Here is a 20,929-nt window from a genome sequence, read left to right as displayed (position 1 = left end):
CGCTCTTTCTTTGTGCTTTGAAAGTGGCCACTTTAGGAAGACTGGGCCTCATTCCCTTTTGTTGGAAAAGACGTAGCAATTAAGCAAAACACTGTTGCATCAACTGGACCAATATAGAGAAACTGCATGAAGTGGGTGGGAGAGTCATCCCCACTGGTTGTGGACACAGGACCTGCCACACATCGCAGCTGCAGCACCGCTGCAGAGCTGCCCCAGGTAACACGGAGCGGGGAACAAGGGGAGACCAGGAGAGGGCACACAGGTGCCCCATTTCTCTTTTCACCTCATGGGCAGCCCAAGCACACACCACCACACAAGGTAAGCCAGGTGTTCCTCCAGCTTGACTTCAGCACAGTCGTGCTTTCAGAGGAGGTACCTGACGTGGTCCTTGTCGCTGAGGCTGAGGGACACAAGAGTTGTTTCCACCTCCCCCAGTCCGAAGGCTGTATATGTTGCAAAGGTGGTTTTAATTTCCGCCTCGATGCAGTGGGAAGGCAGAGGAAAGGACCTTCAGTGGTTTACCCCATGAGATCAGGCTAAAAGCCAGGAGGGAGTAGTGGTGTATTATCACATCCCCAAACCAAGCTGCAGTTTACACAATCCTAAATACTCTCTCCCATGGAAAGAGAGGAGGGAAGCTCTTGCTGTCATGGGGCAAAGAAGCCTGGGAGACCGAGTGGCCTCATTTTCACTGGAACCGTTTTGTGTGCCTGTGAGGGAAGGCTGTAGTAGCGGAGCAAGCTGGCTGGGTGTTAAATTGTGTGGTTTTGTCACCTGAAAGTCCAGGAGAGGAGTCCTGCTGCCGAGCCACTGCGTTACCTTGAACAGTCACTTCACTTTATTGTGAGATGGCCAAAATATTTCCCTCCCTGCTGAGCGCCCTGCCACTATCCCTGTACACCGGAAAGGTGTGAGAGGTGCCAAGGCAAGCAAACTTGAAATTACAGTTTTCATTTATCTTGGAAAACAAATTTACCATTTGTACAGCCCCTCCTCCTTGTCAAAGAAGTACAAGGTGAAGAAAACACAGCTGCCACGCAGCCTCTTGCAGCTGAGCAGCGATATCAGGCAGGAGGTCTTTGTGTGGTGTGAGCCGCTGATAAGACCCAGGAGATTCACAAGCCACCACGCAGCAGGGAGCAGTTTGCAGTCTCCGTGCTTCCAGCAGCCAACACACCTGCCTGGGGGTTGCTCTCAAGGTCCGAGAAAGCATCAGATCCATCCACCAGCAGCTTCATACACATCCCATGGACACGGGCTCTTTGCCAACTTCCCATCACAGAGCTGCTCCCGTTTAACTGCAGCTGAAGTTACCGGACAGTGATCATTCCCCAGTACAGCACAGACAACCTCACACATATGTTTGTTAGGTTTAGAGAGCTTTGTGCAGCATAAGCACTTCTTGTTTCCAGAACAGAGGTCATTTGGATCAAAGGCTCTGATGTAACATGGGAGATTCTTTGGCTCACTCAGCTCAGAACCTCTCTACGGAACTACAAATATAGCTGAGACATTATTACAATTTTAACAAGTTTCTCTCTCGGGAACAGCAATTATTCACCTGTGAGTAGCTGTTGTTTCATCACCAAGAGGGAGTCAAATGGAAAGTACAAATGCAGGGATGGGTTCTAAGCTTTTAGCAGTCATTTTGTTTTACAAATTAACGGGGATAGAAAGTCCCCACCAAGCTTAGTACTCTCCTTCCAGGTGGTACTTTCTAAAATGTACTAATTGTGGAAAGGACTTCTGAAATAGTTTAACAGCCTTGCATCCTTGGTTGAACATATACACAGATGCTGCTCATCAGTATCCTTGACAAATACCATGTCCTGGTGAAGGCAAAGTCTGATTGTAAGGGGGAAAGGAGCTCAAATAAGGGACCAACACAAGTATAGCTGCTAATCTGCACGGAGCTTTCCCCACCTACACTCAGGTCACATTTGGCAAACATTTTTCATGACCAGCATTTATTAAAAAAAAAAAAAAAGAAGAATAGTTTATGAAATGTTAGCTAACTGTTTCTATTGGTAACTATCACAAAAAATAAACAAAACCAAACTAAACCCCACTACGAGTTATCGTGCCGCACAAGAGTGGAAGTTGTTCTACATTGTGGCTGGAGAGGATCATAAAACACAGGAACCTTTCCAGAAGAGCTGTTGAAGGACAGCTAATTCCAAAATAGTTTGTCTGACCCTGATGGTCTGAGTGGCCCATTACCTTGTGCTGCCTCTATTGTGCCCTTGTTATTTCACCAAAATCAGAAACCGGCACAAAACCTGTTTTTGTTTGAAGGGAAAATCTCAATTGGACACGGGCCTTTAAGGCAGCCTTAACTTTTAGGAACATTTCATAGTGGGAGATGTTTTAATACTGTGGTAAACGCCTGGATCGAAGTTCTGGTAAAAGCCTAGATCTTTTCATAAATTGACAATGTGCAGAGAGTCAGGTGTAAAAAGGAAATCGGTTAAGGGACGAGTTGGTATTTTAGGCTGCGATCAGCTCCCATGTCTCTATGGGAGTTGTATATGTGGATGTCCACGAGTATTTATTCCAAAAATTGTGGCAATGAAAAGGTGCAGGAAAAAGTGGGGGATTGCAGAGTTTATTGGAAACTCAGTACACTGAGGATCTTAGAAAAGGTACACCCAATTAGGTGAGCTCAAGTTTAATTCGGCTGGTTGCTAAGACGGAGTCATTGTGCAACTGTTTTGCAAGAGCATTGAAACTGGTAGAACAAGGTACACAGCATGTGGAAGTGAAACTAAAGAGATTAAAGAACAGTTTGGGTTGTTGTTGGGTCTTCTTTAATTACTTTTTTTAAGACACTCCACTTTTCTTTAAACTTTAAATAACAGCATGAAGAAGGCTTCGTCTCTTAGAGTGAGCAAACAATGCTCTGTCCTGTGTAAGGACACTTATGAGAACAAGCCAGGCATGAATTTTCGGAGACAAATGAAGTTACGCAGAAAAGACAGCATATGGGAGATGAGAGATGGAGAACAGGTTCTGTAACAAGGGCCCCTGTTCAAAGCAAGTCAAGAGAGGTCTCGGCAACTAACTCACCGGGCATGTGTTGTGCATCAACAAAGCCTTCTCTGTTCAATGAAAGGTTCCTTCATCTTTGCCTCTAACCTCCATTCCTTCCTCACCACAGTAGAGGGATTTGCTTTTCAGAGAAGAAAAATCTGAGAACACACTCATTTCTTCTATGGATTCAGAAAACCACAGAAACATCTATAGCCTAGGCCCTCGCTGCTCCTGGCAGGCCAGACCCTGCACTAGAGCAGACGCCGCATGCACTTTATGAAAACCCCATGTAAAGCTGGGATCTCTGTTTATGAGCTGAACAGTTCTTCCTGCTGACACAAACCCTGAGCTCTGAGTCTGCCCTTCAGGAGCTTTTCTCCAACATGAGAATCTGCAAGCAGTGAAGTAAAAGCCACAGTAACAGATTCTTTAGAGCTTTCCACTTATTCAGCCTATTTCCATGCGTGTAGCTGGTAAGCGAGGAGCTGCTGCCTGCAGATACCCAAGCCATCATGAATTATTCTTGTGCAGGAAGACCGAGATCTCTTGGACCGTAACTGGAGAATCTGTCACCACATTGAGCTGGGCAGAGTAATCGGTGAGACACACAGGTCTTCCAACCCTCCCCTTGCCTGTGGTTGACTACTCCTATCAAGTTTTAGGCCTAAACTGTGAAAGAAATTATCATTTCACTTTTTTTTCTGCTCATTTCAGTACATCTTCACCTTTTTTGCATTTCCGCTACTTCCTCTAAAGCAGCAGGAATATGTATTTCAGCAAAATGCAAACATCCTTATTCAAAACTTCTCTTTTCCTCATTCTTCTTTTTACATCTCCTCACAAAGCTGGTCTGAACTCCATACCTACTTAGACTGTCCTCAGCACCTTACATGGTTAGCTGAATGACCTCAAAAGGTGGTGAGAGGAGGAATTCACATGTACTGCAAGCATTTAGCGTAGGAACCATCATGAGTCAAGTCAACTTCTCTCTCTTCCTCTGGGCCTCTTTGTTTCTGTGCAGACTAGGTGTCCTCATCTCTTCTGTTTAAGAAGGGCTGAACAGTCTGCTTGAATGTTCTCAGAAACTTTCCTGTAGAAATTCTCAAGAAAATAAGAAGTGCTGGCCAGAAATTATATGGTTTTTGTGGGCCAAAATCTTGAGAACCAAAGCACACAGTTATCTGAGATGGTATGTTCGTATGTGGTTCCCCAGAAATCAGTCAAGAAAGAGCCCACAAATAATCCTTCTTAGAATTTTCTCTGTTCTCAAGATGATTCACTGCCTTTTAGCACAGAAGTGGCTTAACTAAAAAGTCCTTTATTCTGAAAAATGTTTATCTACTGCCTCCTCCAAAAAAACCCCACCAAAACATGAAAGCTCATGCAATAGAGCTGATCATATCATGTGCCTAGACAATGATCTGTGCTCCACCTGATACTGTTATCATGATTTTGATAAGCAGATATTTTCATTAGTCCATGCTTAGGCATCAATATAATTTTCAGAGATTACACAGAAAATAAGATTGTTACTTACCAAGTGACTACAAAATGCATGGACATTATATCGAGTTTGATGCTTATAAACTAGAACTTCCTAAAGGGCCATTACAGCATTAAGGGCAGGGATCTCAAGATGGAATGACAGATAGATAGAAAACCCCCACTAAATGGCAATGCCAGTGTTAGTCATGGAATACAGTGTGGGCAGGGCTGCCCTGAAGAGACCACCTCAGCTTCTCCACGTGCCCTGGGGCAGGGTTCAAGAAAAACAAGAGTAGGATGGAGGTCTTACAAAAATTAGAAGCTGCAGGGAAGGTAGTTACAGTTGGTAGGCATCCATAATCACCATTCCAGAACTTAGAGCCCTGAAGAGGTTTTTACTAGACACATTGTGCATGTACCCGGTGCCATGAGGAGAGAAGGGCTCAGGTGAGCTGTGGCTGCCATGGTCCTGAGCACTAGAGTAGTCAGAGGAGTAGAAAATTTTGAAGTTTCCAGCTGCATTTGGAAGATATTTTTGATTTATCAATGTAAGTGATACACAGATTTTCCTCAAAACACACACAATAGCTCAATTATAATGTCACAGTAAAATATATAATGTCACAATAAATTATTCTTCAAATGTTTCTACTGCTTAGGGATACATGCACACACAAATGCTTTAAATCTCTGGATGTAAAGATGAAATAGCTGAAAGCAGCAAGATAGAACCAGATATATTTCAGAATATTATTTTGAAAGAGGTACCTAGAGGTCATAGGAACAGTGGCCATAGGAACTTACAGCAGTTGCTGATTTTATTCATTTTAATTGATATCACAGGAATAAAACTTTTTAAAGGAGAATAAAATAATTTTCAAATCAAGGTCTGGAAAAAAATTCCAAAATCAAAAAAAGACAACCTGGTTTGTTTTTCTATTGCCAGAACACCTCTCTTATTCAGGCTTCTAAATCTCAATGCAATCACCCTCTCACTCCTGCCATTTGAGAACACCCAGCAGCAGATCTGGAGGCTCAGCACCGCTCGGGGCACACAGACCGAGCCCGAGGGGAGGAGATACCCCCGGCACATCACCAGTCCCCTCTGCACGGGCCCAAGCAAGCTAGTCAGCTCACTTGCTGATGTGTGACACTTCACACGGGGAGGGGGAGTCAGATCCTGTGCATTTGGGCTGGATGCAGCACACAGAGCTTTTTTCCTTCACACATTTGGGGTGTGTTACCTTTTCCCCTTATCTCTGTGTGAACTCTGTTCCAGAATCTTATCTCCTGTCTTGATATTTAAAGAAAGCCTTTCCTGAATCACCACAATTGTGCATTTGACAGAATATATCCATCAAGATCGCATATTTGTTTACCGCAAGTAGTGCCTGACTGGCCTCTAATCACTCTGTACTACATGCTATACAAAAGCGTAACCTGGACTCTTCCCATTCTAGAAAGATTTCAATCTGAAGATCAAATCCTAAAGATAGCACAGGCTTAGTTACGGTCCTGAGGCTCAGGAACTTGGAAATCTGTTTTACTCCCAGAGCTCTATTTAAGCACCTGTATCCACAAGTGCAATTATATACAGGTACATTTTTATCGCTGAAGGAGTGGTTACAATCTGTGAGCACACACACTCTCCATGATTTAGACCCTGGCCTGGTCAGTGCTTCCACACATCTGCTCACTGCCATACACCCTGAATGCCCTGTTATTCAGAAAAAACAGCAGCTTTCTGGCTAGAATTAGAATTCAGCATTGACTTAAAAGAAGGCCTTGATGCAAATGAACCATTGGGGACAGGGGAAGGCAAAAACGGGACACTTCAGCTCAGGGCACTGCATTATCAGCACAGGGCTCCTCCCTAGTGCTGAGGTCACCTGGTCCCCCCATGGCCCTTGCAGACTTTGTTAGCAACAGGTGCCAAGAACCAAGTACTCTGCTGGAGTTCCCACACCAAGAGCTTTGATCCATCAGAGAACCCAACACCCTGTCCCTCGAGGAAGTATCTTACAGGAGTTATTACATAGCATCCTTCCTCAAGGTTGCTCATTAGTCCGTTTCTTCTCAAAGACCTGTTTGCTCATGGTTGTTAACTTGAGCTTTTTCCTTTGGGTATAAACAAGAAAATGTTTTGCTTCTTAGGATACCAGCTTAAGGAAGATGGAAGACCAGCAAGCTGTTACCTGGTGCAGAGAGTGGACCAGTGCCACAGTTTGGGGCACAGAGTAGGAGGCAGGAAAGCATCAGAAAGCAGCATTTCCAATGTTTAATTTCTGCCTGGTGGAACCAATAAAGGTTCTTTTGTGAGGGTGTAGGCATGGTTTTGGCCTCCTAATCTGTCTAGAGGTAAGCACGGGCTGATACTCACAGCACAGTTGAGAGAATAAGCTAGTCTAGCACCATCTATTGTAGGCACTTACTGAGTGTGCATTTTCTAATGTCTGAACATTCAGGCTTACATACAGGGTTCAGTCCTCACAGTTTAGACACAGAGCTGTGATTCAACCACTGCAATCTAGCAAAGGAGACTTCTGTGCAAGACCAAGCAGATTTATCTCATCAGAATTCATCCTACAGATATTTGTTACTGTTAGTTACAAACTCTTCAGTAGTAAACTACTGGATGAAATGTGGACTCCTACCTGCAGTTCTTCAGGTCTTGAAATATAATTTCAAACAAGAAAAAAATAAGACTGGGCAAACACCTTTTCTTCTCTAACACAGTATCACTTACCAATGGCATTTGGATATAATCTGTAATACACATTCAGCAGTACACTAGCACTGCCATAAACTTTTGGTGAGCTCTTATTAGGCTTTTTCTCAATGTAGACAAAAGTAACAAACACTTAAGCCTTGCAGGCAGGGTGAGGAGTCTGTATTAGCTACAGTTTCACTGCTTTCTATTTGTTTGCATGACCCTTCCACCCGTGTGACTACCGTAGCTAGAAAGTGGAATTCTTAACCAGTAAAACCAGAATCGGACACAGGAAAATGATAAATATTGCTTTATTAAATTACTTTTATACTCCTACAAAGAAATTTTCTGATTTCTGTTACAGAATTAAATGAAGGAAAATCATTGCTGTCTCTGCAGTTACCTAAATTTAGATACAAAAAGGTTGTAAAAAGGCCAGCCTATTCAAGTTACATAATAAAGGCAGGGAATAGATGAGTTCCCTTAGGAATCTTGAGGCTCAGAAATATAAAGTCCTGTAATACAATGAAATTAAGAATTCAGCAATGTGTTGAACAATTGTAAACTGTAACTGCACTAGTGGACCGCATTATTCAGCAGTTTCCTTAAAGGTATGAACTGTGAACTGAACAAAACGTGGAGCTGCCACAGCAGACCTCATTTAGTTGTCCTCCCTTTCACTCCCTCCAAGTAAAAGTTGTGAGATCAGCGTTCAGCATTTAAATGATAGGAAGGAAACTTGCCTCCATAAATATCAGAAAATTCTCCATTCCATAACTATTTATATAAAGTAACTAGCTCTTACAAGTCAGTTTCAAGTAAAACAGGTGGCTGAGCAAAAATAATCAAAATCAGATCATACACAATTTTACTGTAAATACAGTAATTTGAAAGATAAACACAACTATAGCACTGACAGGATATATCAATGCTGCCATATTATAGATATGATGTATCAGTAGAAAATTAGGATGTCTATTATCAAAATCGAGGACATTCATTCCAGTCTCTGGTAATCTAATCTTAGTGCAAAACAGATGCTAGGACATATTTAGCAAAAAAGGTGATGCATTTAAGGCCAAAAATTTGTTCAGTCATCACTATCGCTTCCAGATTCACTCAGCTGCAAGTCATTTCCTAGAAGAAAGAGAGTCGTCATATTAGTCATTTTCAAGGAAATACTTTTATTCTTTCAATATATTCCCTTTCCCAATTAAAGGTTTACAAAAACTAACACCAAACAGGTCAGGGAGGTTGGACTAGATGGTCTTTAAAGGTCCCTTCTAACCCAAACAATTCTATGGTAAGATAATAAGTAGCTGTAGAATCAAACTCCCCAGTGACAGAACCTTAGAGAAATCGCTTTTCTACAATTTTAAAATCTTGGCAAGGAATTCATTAGCCACAATGCAATTATTTAATATCACCAGATCACAAAAGACAACACCTAGCTATCTTTCCCACCCACATTTCCATGCATCATAAGTGAGAAAACTGCTGGTGAAGGCAGTTTTGTGGAAAACAAGTTGGTTTTTTTGAAACACATCTGAATGCTACTCAGCTGTGCTTGAAAACAAAGTGGTGTCTCAATCAAGAAGAGCAGCTCTTTGATGTGCCATTTAAAGATGTATCAGTGACCTACTATTTCAAACAGGTTTGGGAACAAGCGAACAAACAAAACATCAAAAGAAATTTTACACAGCACTTTAATTTGGTGGAGATATATATATATATATATTTCAAAATGGGGAAGTAAGAAGAAAGACTGCATTGTGCTTGCAGTGGATGTCCATAAGCTTAGGGGATGGGAAGGATGGAATCTTTCCAGGATGACAGGTAACTAACAAAAAATACAGCAGCTCGCTATACAGAATCTACATCATATCTAGCAACTTTCCACACATTTTAATACTTGGTTCCAACTAGTATGCTTTTATTCACAGCTCCCTTTTCAAACAGCCATTAAGAACAAAAAAATAGGGGGCAGGGATACATCTCAGGTTGTACAGAAATGGCCTAGGGAGCAAAGAAAAAAACAGAAAAGAGAAAAAAAATCCCTGAAACTGAGTGGGCACACTCTTTTCACATGCCCTTTCCTCAGCTGCAGCACCCACCCTTCACAGATCACTTTTACAGATGGGGAAAAAAAGTAACCTCAACAGGGTCAACCCAGCAAGGCACTTAAGCTGGATCTTTTGTGATCTGGCGCAGCATTTCTGCCACAACACAGAAGTCTTTAACACAGCTGCATTTAGCCTTCCTTTGTTTTCTATTGTGTCATCACTCAAGCTTAGAAAGTGGTACATGATTATCTACAACAATATAGAAAACACTTCATGTAAGATAAGAATAGTGAAGATGGCTGTTTCCAGCAATCTTTAAAGTACTACTGTAGAAAATTCTTTTCCAGTTCTCCATATAGAGACATTTACAGCCATGTCATTTTAATAAAAGTTAAAAAGCAATTTTGAAAGAACGAAATCAAGCAATGTGTCAATAATTATTCAGGACAATGTATTATCCCGAGAAGTAATATCTCAAGGCATTAGTAAATTAAACTCATGCATTTCTCACTCAGAGGAATACTTGCAGTGCATTTTTAGAAATGTTAGACCTGTTGTGCACTACCTACTTTAGGAGAGGACTGGGAGTACAAATAAGAAGATAACTTTCCAAATAGTGATTCTGCAGCCTTTAAAAGTTATTTCAACATAGTTAATAGAAATTACACAAACCCTGAAACACCAGCCAAAAATACCAATGCTTGTGAAAGCCAGCAGATGGGAAAAGCAAGAACTCCAAGTTCCAGAGTCAGAAATAATGCATTAGGATTTAGTTCAACGACAACTTTCTGCCCCATTTTTATAACCCTACCTGTGAAAAACACCTTCAGAGAGATGGCAAAACATTATCAGACTGGAGTTGGTAGTTTTCAGATGGGCTTGGTGCAAGAATGTGAAGTTCATTTAACTAGGAGTCTGCAGAAACATCTAGACTCTGTTGTACTTACGAGGCACCAAAAAATTGGGGAAAACTGTTGAATTTGGTTTTCACAGTGCCAACTGCCTATTAGCAACATGAATCAGGGAAATAGATTGTGCTGCAAATGATGACATTTCCTAAGCTTTTAAATCAGTGAGTACAATACATTCAATTGAATTCTTGCAAGTTATAGGGGGTAGGAAAACTCACAAGGGCAAGCTGTTTCACAGACCTTCATGGTCACACCAATGCCAAACTAATACACGGGAAAATTATTTCCTGACCAGCTGCTTGTACCAGCCCCAAGTATCAAAAGAAGTGAAGTTGTGCTGAATACTATGTACATAACACAAGGCCCCAGAATAGCTAATCTCCGCTGGATTTTCTTTGGAAAGTTACTTTATTTAACATAACTCTTGTTTAAACAAAATGTAGACATAAAGCAACATATGATCAAATAGTTAAGAAAAACAGATTTATTAGTGCCAGCCTTTACAAGCTTTGTTATAAGGCAAGTTGTGAGCCTATGTAATCAACTTCTGTTGATATAAAGGGAAAGAAGCTGTATGTTGAGGGTGAGGGGCAGTCTTGAGCCCAGGATTCCTGAAGAGGTAGATCATGTATATCTGACAGAAGTATTTGATTATGATGCTTCTAAACGCCACCTCCTGTGCTTTCCAAGTTCCACAAAACCTCAGCTGTACGATTTCTACATGCAAGATGAAGCTCTGCGCTCTAACCCTTCCCCCAGCACACAGCAATCCGAAGGAAAACTTCACTGATTACCCCGCATGGCCCTGATTCTACAGAGGTGCACAAAACCAGTCACGTACATAAGCAGTCAAACCTCAAAACAGGATTAGACAAGCAAACAGCTTGTGCTGACATTTGTTGATTCAATATTTTATTTTTGTAAAGCATTATTTGAGATGGAAGAAGTGACTGTGCAGGATCCCAACTGAAAACTCTTGCCATTCAACCACTTGCTGTCCATTTAGTTTCTCCAGGTTTCACTCTCCTGCCAAATGCCCTCAGCAAGGGAGCTAGAGAAACACATTCTCCTCGAATGTAACTTTTTTGATCTTTGTCTAGTTCAAGTGTACTTCAAGTGTTAACTGTACTGGACATTGGGGACAGAACCATTTAAAGCAGTAAATAGATCTGTAACCATAATAGAAGTAAATGGGATTAAGCTGAAGATCTCGGCAAGCTCAGTCAAGCCCAAGGCTTGATGCTACAGAGGTTCTACCTGTCAATGGGGTTCTCGAGCACCATTGAGCCACCAGTTTTCCATGTAATTGTTTTGATATTGTCATGTTTTAAGCAATGTTTTCTCACTATGACTGTTGGAACTGGAGGATTTGGCCACCTGTACTTGTATTTCTCAGTGGAAGCTTTGCCAGCTGGGATTCTGTCACTGGGGATAGAGCTTAATCTCTTTTCATAACACTTGTATTTAGTGCATGAAGAATGGGAAATCCCATTTGTAAATAAGGGTTGAAACGAATGGCACACTCAAAAGTTACACAAATTACAAACATGAAGACATTGTTCTCTACAGTGGTAGTAAAATGAATGCAGCATTTAGTCCTTCACACGCTTAGTCACAGGACTTTTCAGTCTGATCTTATCTATTAATGCAGTACATAAGTAACCAGCACAGATATTTAATTAAGTATTCAAATACTAGCTACAAAAAAACCTGTTCATGTTATATATTAAATACTGAAATAAAAGTAGATCTGCCAGAGTCTAAAATTTCGGTATAAATAAGTTTACATATAAATGCTAAACCATAAAGATCTTAGGCTGCAAACCAGGATTGATGGGAATCTCTTCAAACCAGGAGCCTGCAGCTAAACACCCAATTAAAATTGTAATAATTTTGAAGAGCCACCAAAGCTGAACACTCACATTTATGTCTGAAAACTCCTGCTATTTAGGTAGCAAACTAAAGATTCTCTACCTAGTGGGATTTTCTTTTCTGTCTCTCCTTTTTTGAATACACCTAGCACTCAATTCCAGGCTGCGCAGCTACTCTTCAAATTACATATTTAGTTGCCTGAATGGGTGGAAAAAGATAGTATCACCTGAGAGCAAATTGCTTCCTTCCTTATATGCCAAGGACAGTTTTGCCATGCTGCCCAGCAGAACAGTGCCATGAACAACAATAACTGAAGCAGCTAAGAATACACCATCTCTTCTCTAATTCAAAGTACTACCAGTATAGAATCCCACAGTTCTACCCAAGAAATTATAAGCATATGTTTTGGGAGTGCCCTGTTAGTTCAAGTATTTTCAATGCAAAATTACTGTTCTCCAGTCCCAATGTATATACCTGGGAGGAAGCCAGAAGAGCTTCGGAAATATTTTCAACTGCATCAGCTTTAATTTAATATCTCTGGGGACCAAGAACCTTCCAGCCCAGTGTCTAATTCAAACCACTGCTGAACAATCAGACCCTAGCATCACTTCCCACAGTGTTAATTATAACTAAAATATACTTAAAAACAATATGGTTTCCTCTCAGAATCTTGATGTCTGGAACTGTGCACTAAGAAAAGAACAGCCTTTGTACTTACGTAGTGTATTCATCATATGACCACTGCTCTCTTGGGATCTGTTATGACTGGCATCTTTGTCAGGGACAGCCTGCTGTGGTATGGCAGACACAGTAGGCTGCGGCTGCAAATATGGCATTGACATAGGAAGGGAGGGCTTCATTTCCTCATCTTCAGAATCACTAGAACTATTTTCACTGCTTGATGAAGAGGATGAAGAACTTTTCGAGTCAGATGAACTGTCAGAGCTACTCAGCTGGTCCATGATGCTGGCTTCTGCTTTCAGCTCTGCAAACAGTGTGATTTGTTTTTCAGTTAACATTTGTCATAATTGAAATAATAAGAAAAAAAATAAACATAAAGCAACAACAGAAATCAGGTTCACACACTGTAGCAACAACAAGACCACCACCACCACACAAAAAAACCCACCAAAACTCTCCAGAACAACAAAAAGGGCACAAAGAAGCATCCAGCCTGTCATGTGGTTTTCTTCTCTCATAGCTTGGGCACTTTCTCCCTTTCAAGCCAAGTGTTAGAACAAGGGTGACTGTGAACCCAAATGCTAAGCCCACATTCCACAGGGTAGTGCATCCCACATAGCTTTTGATTTCCACAGCTAACAAATCTTCTGTATTTTCCTTAGCATGCCTGAAGATGCCTTTTACTGACTAAAAGCTGCAGATTCAATCACACATATAAGTTTGTGTAAGATGTCTGCAGCTGCACCCAAAAAGTTTCCCAGCAGTTCAGCATTACAATCAATATACTTGTTTGGACTTTGTGACGTTTTGCTCAAAACCGAGTTAAGTTTGAGAATATCCAAAGGAACAACCTACAGTTTACTATTATGAAGATTTCACCAAATCCTTGTTCTCTTTGTACATATTGGGATGGGGGTAGGAAATCTAGAACAACAAGAGGTAGACAAGAAATACTGGAAATTAACAGATCAAACTCACTCAACCACCTTGTATTCTTGATGAAATAACTCACCTGACTACAGTAATATTTAGGAGAGTATGACTGGATAGATCGCCCTGCACAGTATGTGTTTTTATATATGTTAGCCAACGTGCAGCATACAGAGGAATTTCAGTCTTGCAGAAAGGCTAGACATAATAATTGTGCAGAATAGGGGTGCTGCTGAAGCAAGAAGTCTGAAACAGACCACTGAACCATGGTGGATGAAGGTTATATACAATGACTTGAGGAGTTACCCAGAGTGCAGAAGTTCGTCACTACACAAAACTGTAACTACCCAGACATTTGTAAGATGGTCTTACAAGCACCTGGAATATTTCAGGAACAGCTTTGATATAGCAGACACAAAAAGCAAGGTGGAGAGTGGCTCATCTCACTTCAGATTTACCCAACACAGAAGAACAGGTTGAAGACAAAAGTCACAAAGATGCAAAATGTCTCAGAGCTTAATCAAGAGAAGATGGAAAAGCAAAAGAATAAGTTTAAACACCAAAAGAATAAGTTTGAACACCAAAAGAATAAGTTTGAACACCAAAAGAATAAGTTTGAACACCAAAAGAATAAGTTTGAACACAAACTTCCATGAATCCTTTCAATTCTGAGTTATCAAAGGCCACTCTAAAGGACATGTGCTTAGGCTGGTCAGCCTTATCAGGGGTCAGTCTAAAGAAAAACGGTGTTCAGGAAAAATGGCACCTGCAATAGCACAGCTATGGCTGCAAGGACACACTAACCCAGTGCCAAGGAAGAAGAGAAATTACAATTAAAGACCATACCAGCTGACTTAAATGTAACGAAAGAGAGGGTGAGGGGAAAATTACAAAAAGGAAGGATCGTCCTGTTACTAAGGATGTGTATAAGAGAACAGCTTAAAGACAGAAAAGGAACCAGAAAGGCGAAGGCAAAATTAGGATGCAACTGGCCAAAATATCAAGAAGTCATTTCAAAATTAATTCTAGAGAAGAAATGCCAACAAAAGAACTGATCTACCACACATCTGGAGCTGTAAGCTAACAAAGATACCACTCAAGTCCTATGCACTTAATTTCACTTCCTCCCTGCTCTCACTAATGTCTAATATGAGAAAAAATTAAGCATAAGGCTAACATTTAATACCAATACCAGATGAACAAGATCCCTGACTTGAATTTTGAAGTAATCTGACAGAATTTAAATTAAGTATTTTCAAACAGCAAAGGAAGAGCTGTCCATATACTGGACAACAAAGGTGAAGCGATCTTCCCCCACCCGAGCGAGTTAGTAACAAGTTCAAGGTAGTGTATGTAAGCAGGAACAGTCAGTTACAAAACCACAAAATGATTAAGTAGGTGACACTTCTGAAGAATCTGTGAGTTTCTGTGGATCACTATGCACAGTTGTACCGCACCAGGCTATTGTAGAAATGACAAGCGTTACACTGGGTTTAGTCTTTGTGTGTAGAGATGAATGGTGCCAGCAAGGCAGTCTTCTTGCTCAATGCAGCACTGCTAAAACCTTAGCTGAAATGGTAAATATGTTCAGGCACTGTACTTCAGGAAGGCTTTGGACTTGTTGGAAGATACCTAAAGGAGAGTGACAATGCATCATGGATCTAGAAAATTTAATGTCCAAGGAAAGATTGAACCTGCTGGCATCATTTGGCATGAATAATGGGAAAGCCATAGCAACTTCTGAGTATACAAAGGACTGCTCATAAGCAGAAGAGTAATTGGGTCTATACTTGCACGATAAATATGAAAATAGTAAGGGCTTACTGTAAGATTATTTATTAGTAAGAACCTGAACAGTAAGGTGAGCAAAGCCCTGGAATGGCTTGCCAAAGAGAAGACAGGATCTATCACTGGAAGGCTTTAAGAACAGGTTAAAAATTATGTCAGAAATCTGACTTTAGGACAGAAGGATGGACTAGATGGCTCTGCAGTGTCCCTAACATCCCTGTTTGTCAATAATTCCACATTTTTCAGCAGTACTCAAAATTGGGCTGGCACTACACCAGAGTTTGATACATGTTGGCAGTCACTTTGGTGACTTGCAATATGTTTGACACCACCACTCCCTCCAAAACAGCAGACCATCAAGACAAAGTATCGTCTTATTCTGTGTGCCCAAGTGCTCCTTCCTCTCTGCAACCTAACATGTATTCTAGTACTGTTCTGTGGTACAGATTTCTGGTCACGGTTTAAGACCAAAATGGAGGGGGAAAAAAAAAATTGAAAACAAAACAAAAAACTTCATAATGACCAAGCTAAAAAAATATCTGTTTAAAGGAATTCAAAACATCTTGGGAGGCAGATGTCAATTCCAGTCAATGAAACTGCCACCTGTCAGCATTTCTGTAGCAAGTAATTACCACCTGCCGTCTTCCTCACCCTCTGAAAGGAAATAAGGCCTCCTATTAAGTGAAACATGAGTGTCACACCAAACCAGAGTCTCTCAAGAATATATAGCCCTGTTCAAGGGATGATTTATGCAGGCTTTTAGCTGTCTTTTGCGTTGAAACCTCATCTTTGACAAGGTGCTATCCAGTAATTTTAAATGTATTTTGAGCTGTAAACCACTGTAACCTATATGTTTGCTGCACGCAGAGAAAGAATGAGGAGTGATGTCAAAATGGAAGTGACTCAGTTGGTTTCAGTGCCTCAAACCAACCAGCTACATACTTGGTTAAAGCAGCAGCAGAAGACAGAATCAAGGACAGTGAGCAGTGGGAATTATTAAGCCTAATGGTTCATCTGATCTTTTACCTTAGCAAGTTTCAAATACTGCTTTGTTACCACTTCAGCCAGTGGTCATTCCTACATGAGGGTAAAGAGCTTACCATAATCAGCTTCTAGTGTGAATCTCAAATAAAAAAATAAAATAAAATAAAATAAAATAAACACACACCAAAAAACCGACAACCAACAAAACCTACAAACAAACCCACAAAAAAAAACCTTGGCTCTTAGAAAGTAATTGCTAGTTAAGAGCAAAGTTTCCAAAACTTTCATGCCGGTGGAGCTTACCTCGTTCAATATCATCCATAGGAGAAGATGGAAACATCTTTTCTTTTGGTGGAGAATTTTTAACATTGTTTGGAACCTTGGTTGCATTTCGCATCTGCTGCTGTTGCTGCTCTATGCGAGACTGGACTTTACTGCTTCCTTCAGCTCTGTGTGTAAGAGCAAAAGATTTTTAATTACTAGAAGATCAGACACAAGGGAAAAGGCAAGAATACAGGGGATACAGTACCTTAAGTTATGGAACTATTTGTCACACCTTTCTGAATAGCATAATTAGATTTTTAGGTACATTATAATGGCATATAAGTATGTATAGATTTTACATATGTATATATATATACACACACACACAGTACTAATAACTTCTTAACCCTTTTTCAGTTCATTTGTTTTTATACCTGGCTAACCAGGATTACTTAAAAATAACTCTGCTGGAAATCACTTAATCGGACTCAGCAGCAGAGAAAAAAAAAAAAATCAAAAATCTGATATAAGAAAAAAACAAGCTATTAATATTACTGAAACATGTCACAAACCACTTTCCAAACAGATTTCCCCCCACCCTCTAAACACATCAGAAAATAGTTACCATCTCTTTCAACAATGTGGCAGTTCTTAGTTAAAATTAAAATCCCATTTCTTTCTCAGACTCAAAAGCTGTGAAGCCAATGAGAAAGCAGGCTTGTCACTCTATTGAACAAGGCCAGGTACTTTCTAAAAATGACATTTTGCTAAAAACAGTAGTCCTGCATCTCAATTTAGACTGAGTAACAAATCAGTTTGCACAATGAGTAAAGCACAGCTGTTTCTCTGGTAAATCACCCACCTCGTTTTTTTCACAGTGATGTTGCTACTAAGTTTCTCTAGGCGGCATTCTCCAGTGTCGTGGTTGATAATTAAGATACATTCTTTCATGTAAGGCTTCTTTGAGCCCTTGAACACAGTCACTGGTGGAGTCGAGCCCTATTAAATCGGAAGTCCAATAAGTGTTACTCCTACAGTATTTTTTTCTTAGGAACAGCAATCCACCACAGTAATGACAAGTTCACTACAAGTGATCCTTTCTAGCCTTTAAACGTGTTATTGGTTGATTCAAATTAGTCATAGTAGCCATGACCAAAAGCAGCTGGAAGGGGATTTCACCCAGCTTGGCTTAATTTGAGGCTGATTAAATGCTGTTTTCCCAAAGAGACCATGCTCATTGTAGGACTCCTTTTACCAAAAGGGGTGTCAGTTCCCATATCAGCAGAGCAGTAAGGCATGGCAGGCAGTAAATTTTCCCTTTCCAGTCTTTCCTGCTTTAGAACTGCACTAGAGCAGTAAATACCAAGGGGAAACTTGCACTGCCAACATCCACATGAAGCTTCTCTGTGTACGCAACACTTCTGGGTCATCCTACAGCATATTTGCAATGCGGTGAATACACTTAAAGCTACAGTGCAGCTCTTTAACCTCTAGGTCTTTGTAATTTTATGTTCTTAGAGCAATTATTTTTCTACTCTAAAAAAATCACACAGCTCTGAAACAGCACTTCATATCCTTCTATACTCAATATAATCTTATGACAAGAAAATAAATCATTCCCTTAGGCCCACTGCTCTTCTGCCACCTCACTCACCTCAATATTTGGCAGTGTTATTGTCACCTGTTCACCTTTGCCAACTTCAAGGTCTCCTTCACAGGACATATCAATAGATGCAGGCTTAAAGTCATCTAAATTTAAAAAACCAAGCTGGATTATTGACAGGCTTTTCAGGAATCTTATAAATGTAGACACCTTTCAATTACAGTTGGAGGTTATTAAGTTAAAGCCTTTTTGCTACCATTCCCCTGAGCAGATAATTCCGTAAGCTGGGAGAATTCAAAGTTAAGATGGCTTTCTCAAGATTCAGTATAAGTATTAAAGCCTTTCAGTTAAATTGCAAAAATGCATTTAGGTTTTAATGGATGAAGAGGCTGAGTGAGCTGTGTTATACTTCAAAAGATAAATCCTCACATAATTACTTTCAGAAAAAGCAATAAAGAGTTCTTGAAAATGTTGATCCAAAATATGGGAGACGTAGACAAGAAGTCACTGAAAATGCAAAGAACAACACCAATCCTCAATATCCATTTCTCTATCCTATTTTGATTTTACTATAACATATGTGTAAGAAGCTGACCAAAACTTGAGTTTCAGTATATTTACTTTTCTCAAAAGTGAAATTACTTCCCTCTTAAATATTAGATTCCTTTTTCTCTTTTTTTGACATCTAAAATGTAGATTGAAATAAGTTTTAAACAAAAGAAGATACCAATTTCTGGCCCTTTCCAAAAATCTGAGACATTGAAAATGAGCATGTGTTCAGGCACCAGCACTGCAGTCATGTAACATACATACAATTAGGTTACTATGAAGTATTATTTCCACCACAAATGGACTAGGAAGGGCTAGAGCCAAAGGGCCTGCCTGCACAGACAGAGATGGGACAGAATCAAGAGGCCCTGCAAGGCACGTGCTAACATATGCGGGTTTGAACCCGCGGTTCTAGTGATCGCCCGTCGGGCACACAGGGGTGTCAGGCATTCTGGGGAGCAGCACCCTGTCGCAGCTGAAGGGAGGCACAGAGGGACTGGGCACGTAAAAGGCACCCATGAGACGGCACACGCTCCTGGCCTCGCAACCTGTCACGTCACCCACGGCCGGCAGTGCTCTGTTATGGCTGGGCAGCTTCCCAGCTCAACAACCGCCTGCGAGCCACGGGCCAGGCAGCACAGACCACAGCTGGGAACCCTGGCTCCAGCTCACACACCGACCGGGCGAGAAAACCAGGCTCCAGGAGCTGGTGGGCAGGATGGCATGCACAGCAGAAGGCTTTGAGCTCAGACACGGGTTACAGCCCCTGTTAACCTTGTTTATGGTAAAACCCCACACATCATGTTACAGGGATAAGGGTAAAATAGTTCCAAAGTTTCTCATCGGGAATTAGAGAATGTCTGCTCTAATATACGGCCACTGGGTGGTTAATACTTTAGAAAACGAAGACATTGATTCCAGTATCCATAAACAGACTTCTGATCTTAACTTTTACCCTTTACTCATTTGTTAACAAAAACTTAAGGTGTCAGGGAAGGGTATTTTTGCACATGCCTGTGACAGAACTGATGAACGTGCCAGTTTCTACGTCTCGTTTGTTGGAAAGAAAGAAAGCTTTCAAAACAGATTTCAGAATAAATCATCAGGCTACAGGAGTCAGCAAGAAATCGTAAAGGCAGGAGATAAAAGATGTGGTTTTCAGCACACTTTAAAATTAGGATAAATTTCAAGTTATGGCATTTGTTTAAAATCCCTTTTATAGCTTTTGCTCACTCTTTCTTCCCCTCCTATAGACAACCCTACTAAGTGGTGTTCCATTTGCTCACAGAAAGCACTTTACCCATCACGCTGCACTGCACAGGGGACATTCTCCAGAGAACGTACGTGAGACCGAATCTTGGGGATCGGTCTATAAATAATGAGACATCAAAAGCAGAAGCAGCAGCCCTAAATTACCAGAACTATAATCCTAAGAGCATTTGTTTCCTAGCTACCCTCAGAATCCTTGAGCATACACCTCTCTAGATAGTAATTATGTACTCAGGGAGGGTATAACGAGCTTTGTGATTAATACCGCCTTTAACCTTTGATTGCTGAATTACACTTCTAGAAAAACTAAGCACAAGGAAGGATGGCAAAGCCAGAGTTTTCTGGGTTTCAGCAGAACTGCATCGAGAGACTATTCTGGATGCAAAAGGCATAAAAATGTGAAGTTAGTGCCCAGAAAGCAGCGAGGGGCATCAGCCCCAACAGCGTTGTCGTCCCTCAGGGGACCGGCGGGCCCGGGGCGTGGGGGGGGGCCCGGGTGCCGCTGTTCGGCGGCACATGGGTCCCCCGACCCGGGCCCGCCGGCCCCCTGAGGGGCCGCCCCATCCCCACACTCACAGCGGACGGTGTGGAAGGCGCAGCGCGGCTGCTTCTCGAAGGTCTCGCCCAGCTTCAGCACTCGCTCCTTGGGATCGAAAACCGACGGGACGGCTCCGTTCATCGCGGCGCCCCGGACCGCGCCTCACACCATGGCGAGCCCGAGCGGCCGCCGCCGCTGCCGCCGCCGAACATCCCTCGCACCGCATTGGACACGCCCACACACCCCCTTCTG

The 20,929-nt window shown here is 41.4% G+C and overlaps 1 protein-coding gene across 1 annotated transcript; it reads right to left on the bottom strand.

Moving 5' to 3' along the window:
* Window positions 1-7,519: 7,519 nt before the first annotated feature.
* EAF2 (ELL associated factor 2) lies at window positions 7,520-20,910 on the bottom strand. Its single transcript, XM_082057226.1, has 6 exons — window positions 20,716-20,910; window positions 18,373-18,467; window positions 17,581-17,717; window positions 16,758-16,903; window positions 12,790-13,056; window positions 7,520-8,362 (listed from the first exon to the last, which is right to left on the bottom strand). The coding sequence occupies exons 1-6, from the start codon at window positions 20,816-20,818 to the stop codon at window positions 8,316-8,318; spliced, it is 795 nt and encodes a 264-aa protein (XP_081913352.1). The 5' UTR covers window positions 20,819-20,910; the 3' UTR covers window positions 7,520-8,315.
* Between the last annotated feature and the right edge of the window lie 19 nt (window positions 20,911-20,929).

This window comes from Streptopelia decaocto (assembly GCF_964273445.1).
Source record: "Streptopelia decaocto genome assembly, chromosome: 6".
Lineage (NCBI taxonomy): Eukaryota > Metazoa > Chordata > Aves > Columbiformes > Columbidae > Streptopelia > Streptopelia decaocto.
The sequence above is the reverse complement of the archived record's forward strand: the minus strand, read 5'-3'. Positions and strand labels throughout refer to the sequence as shown.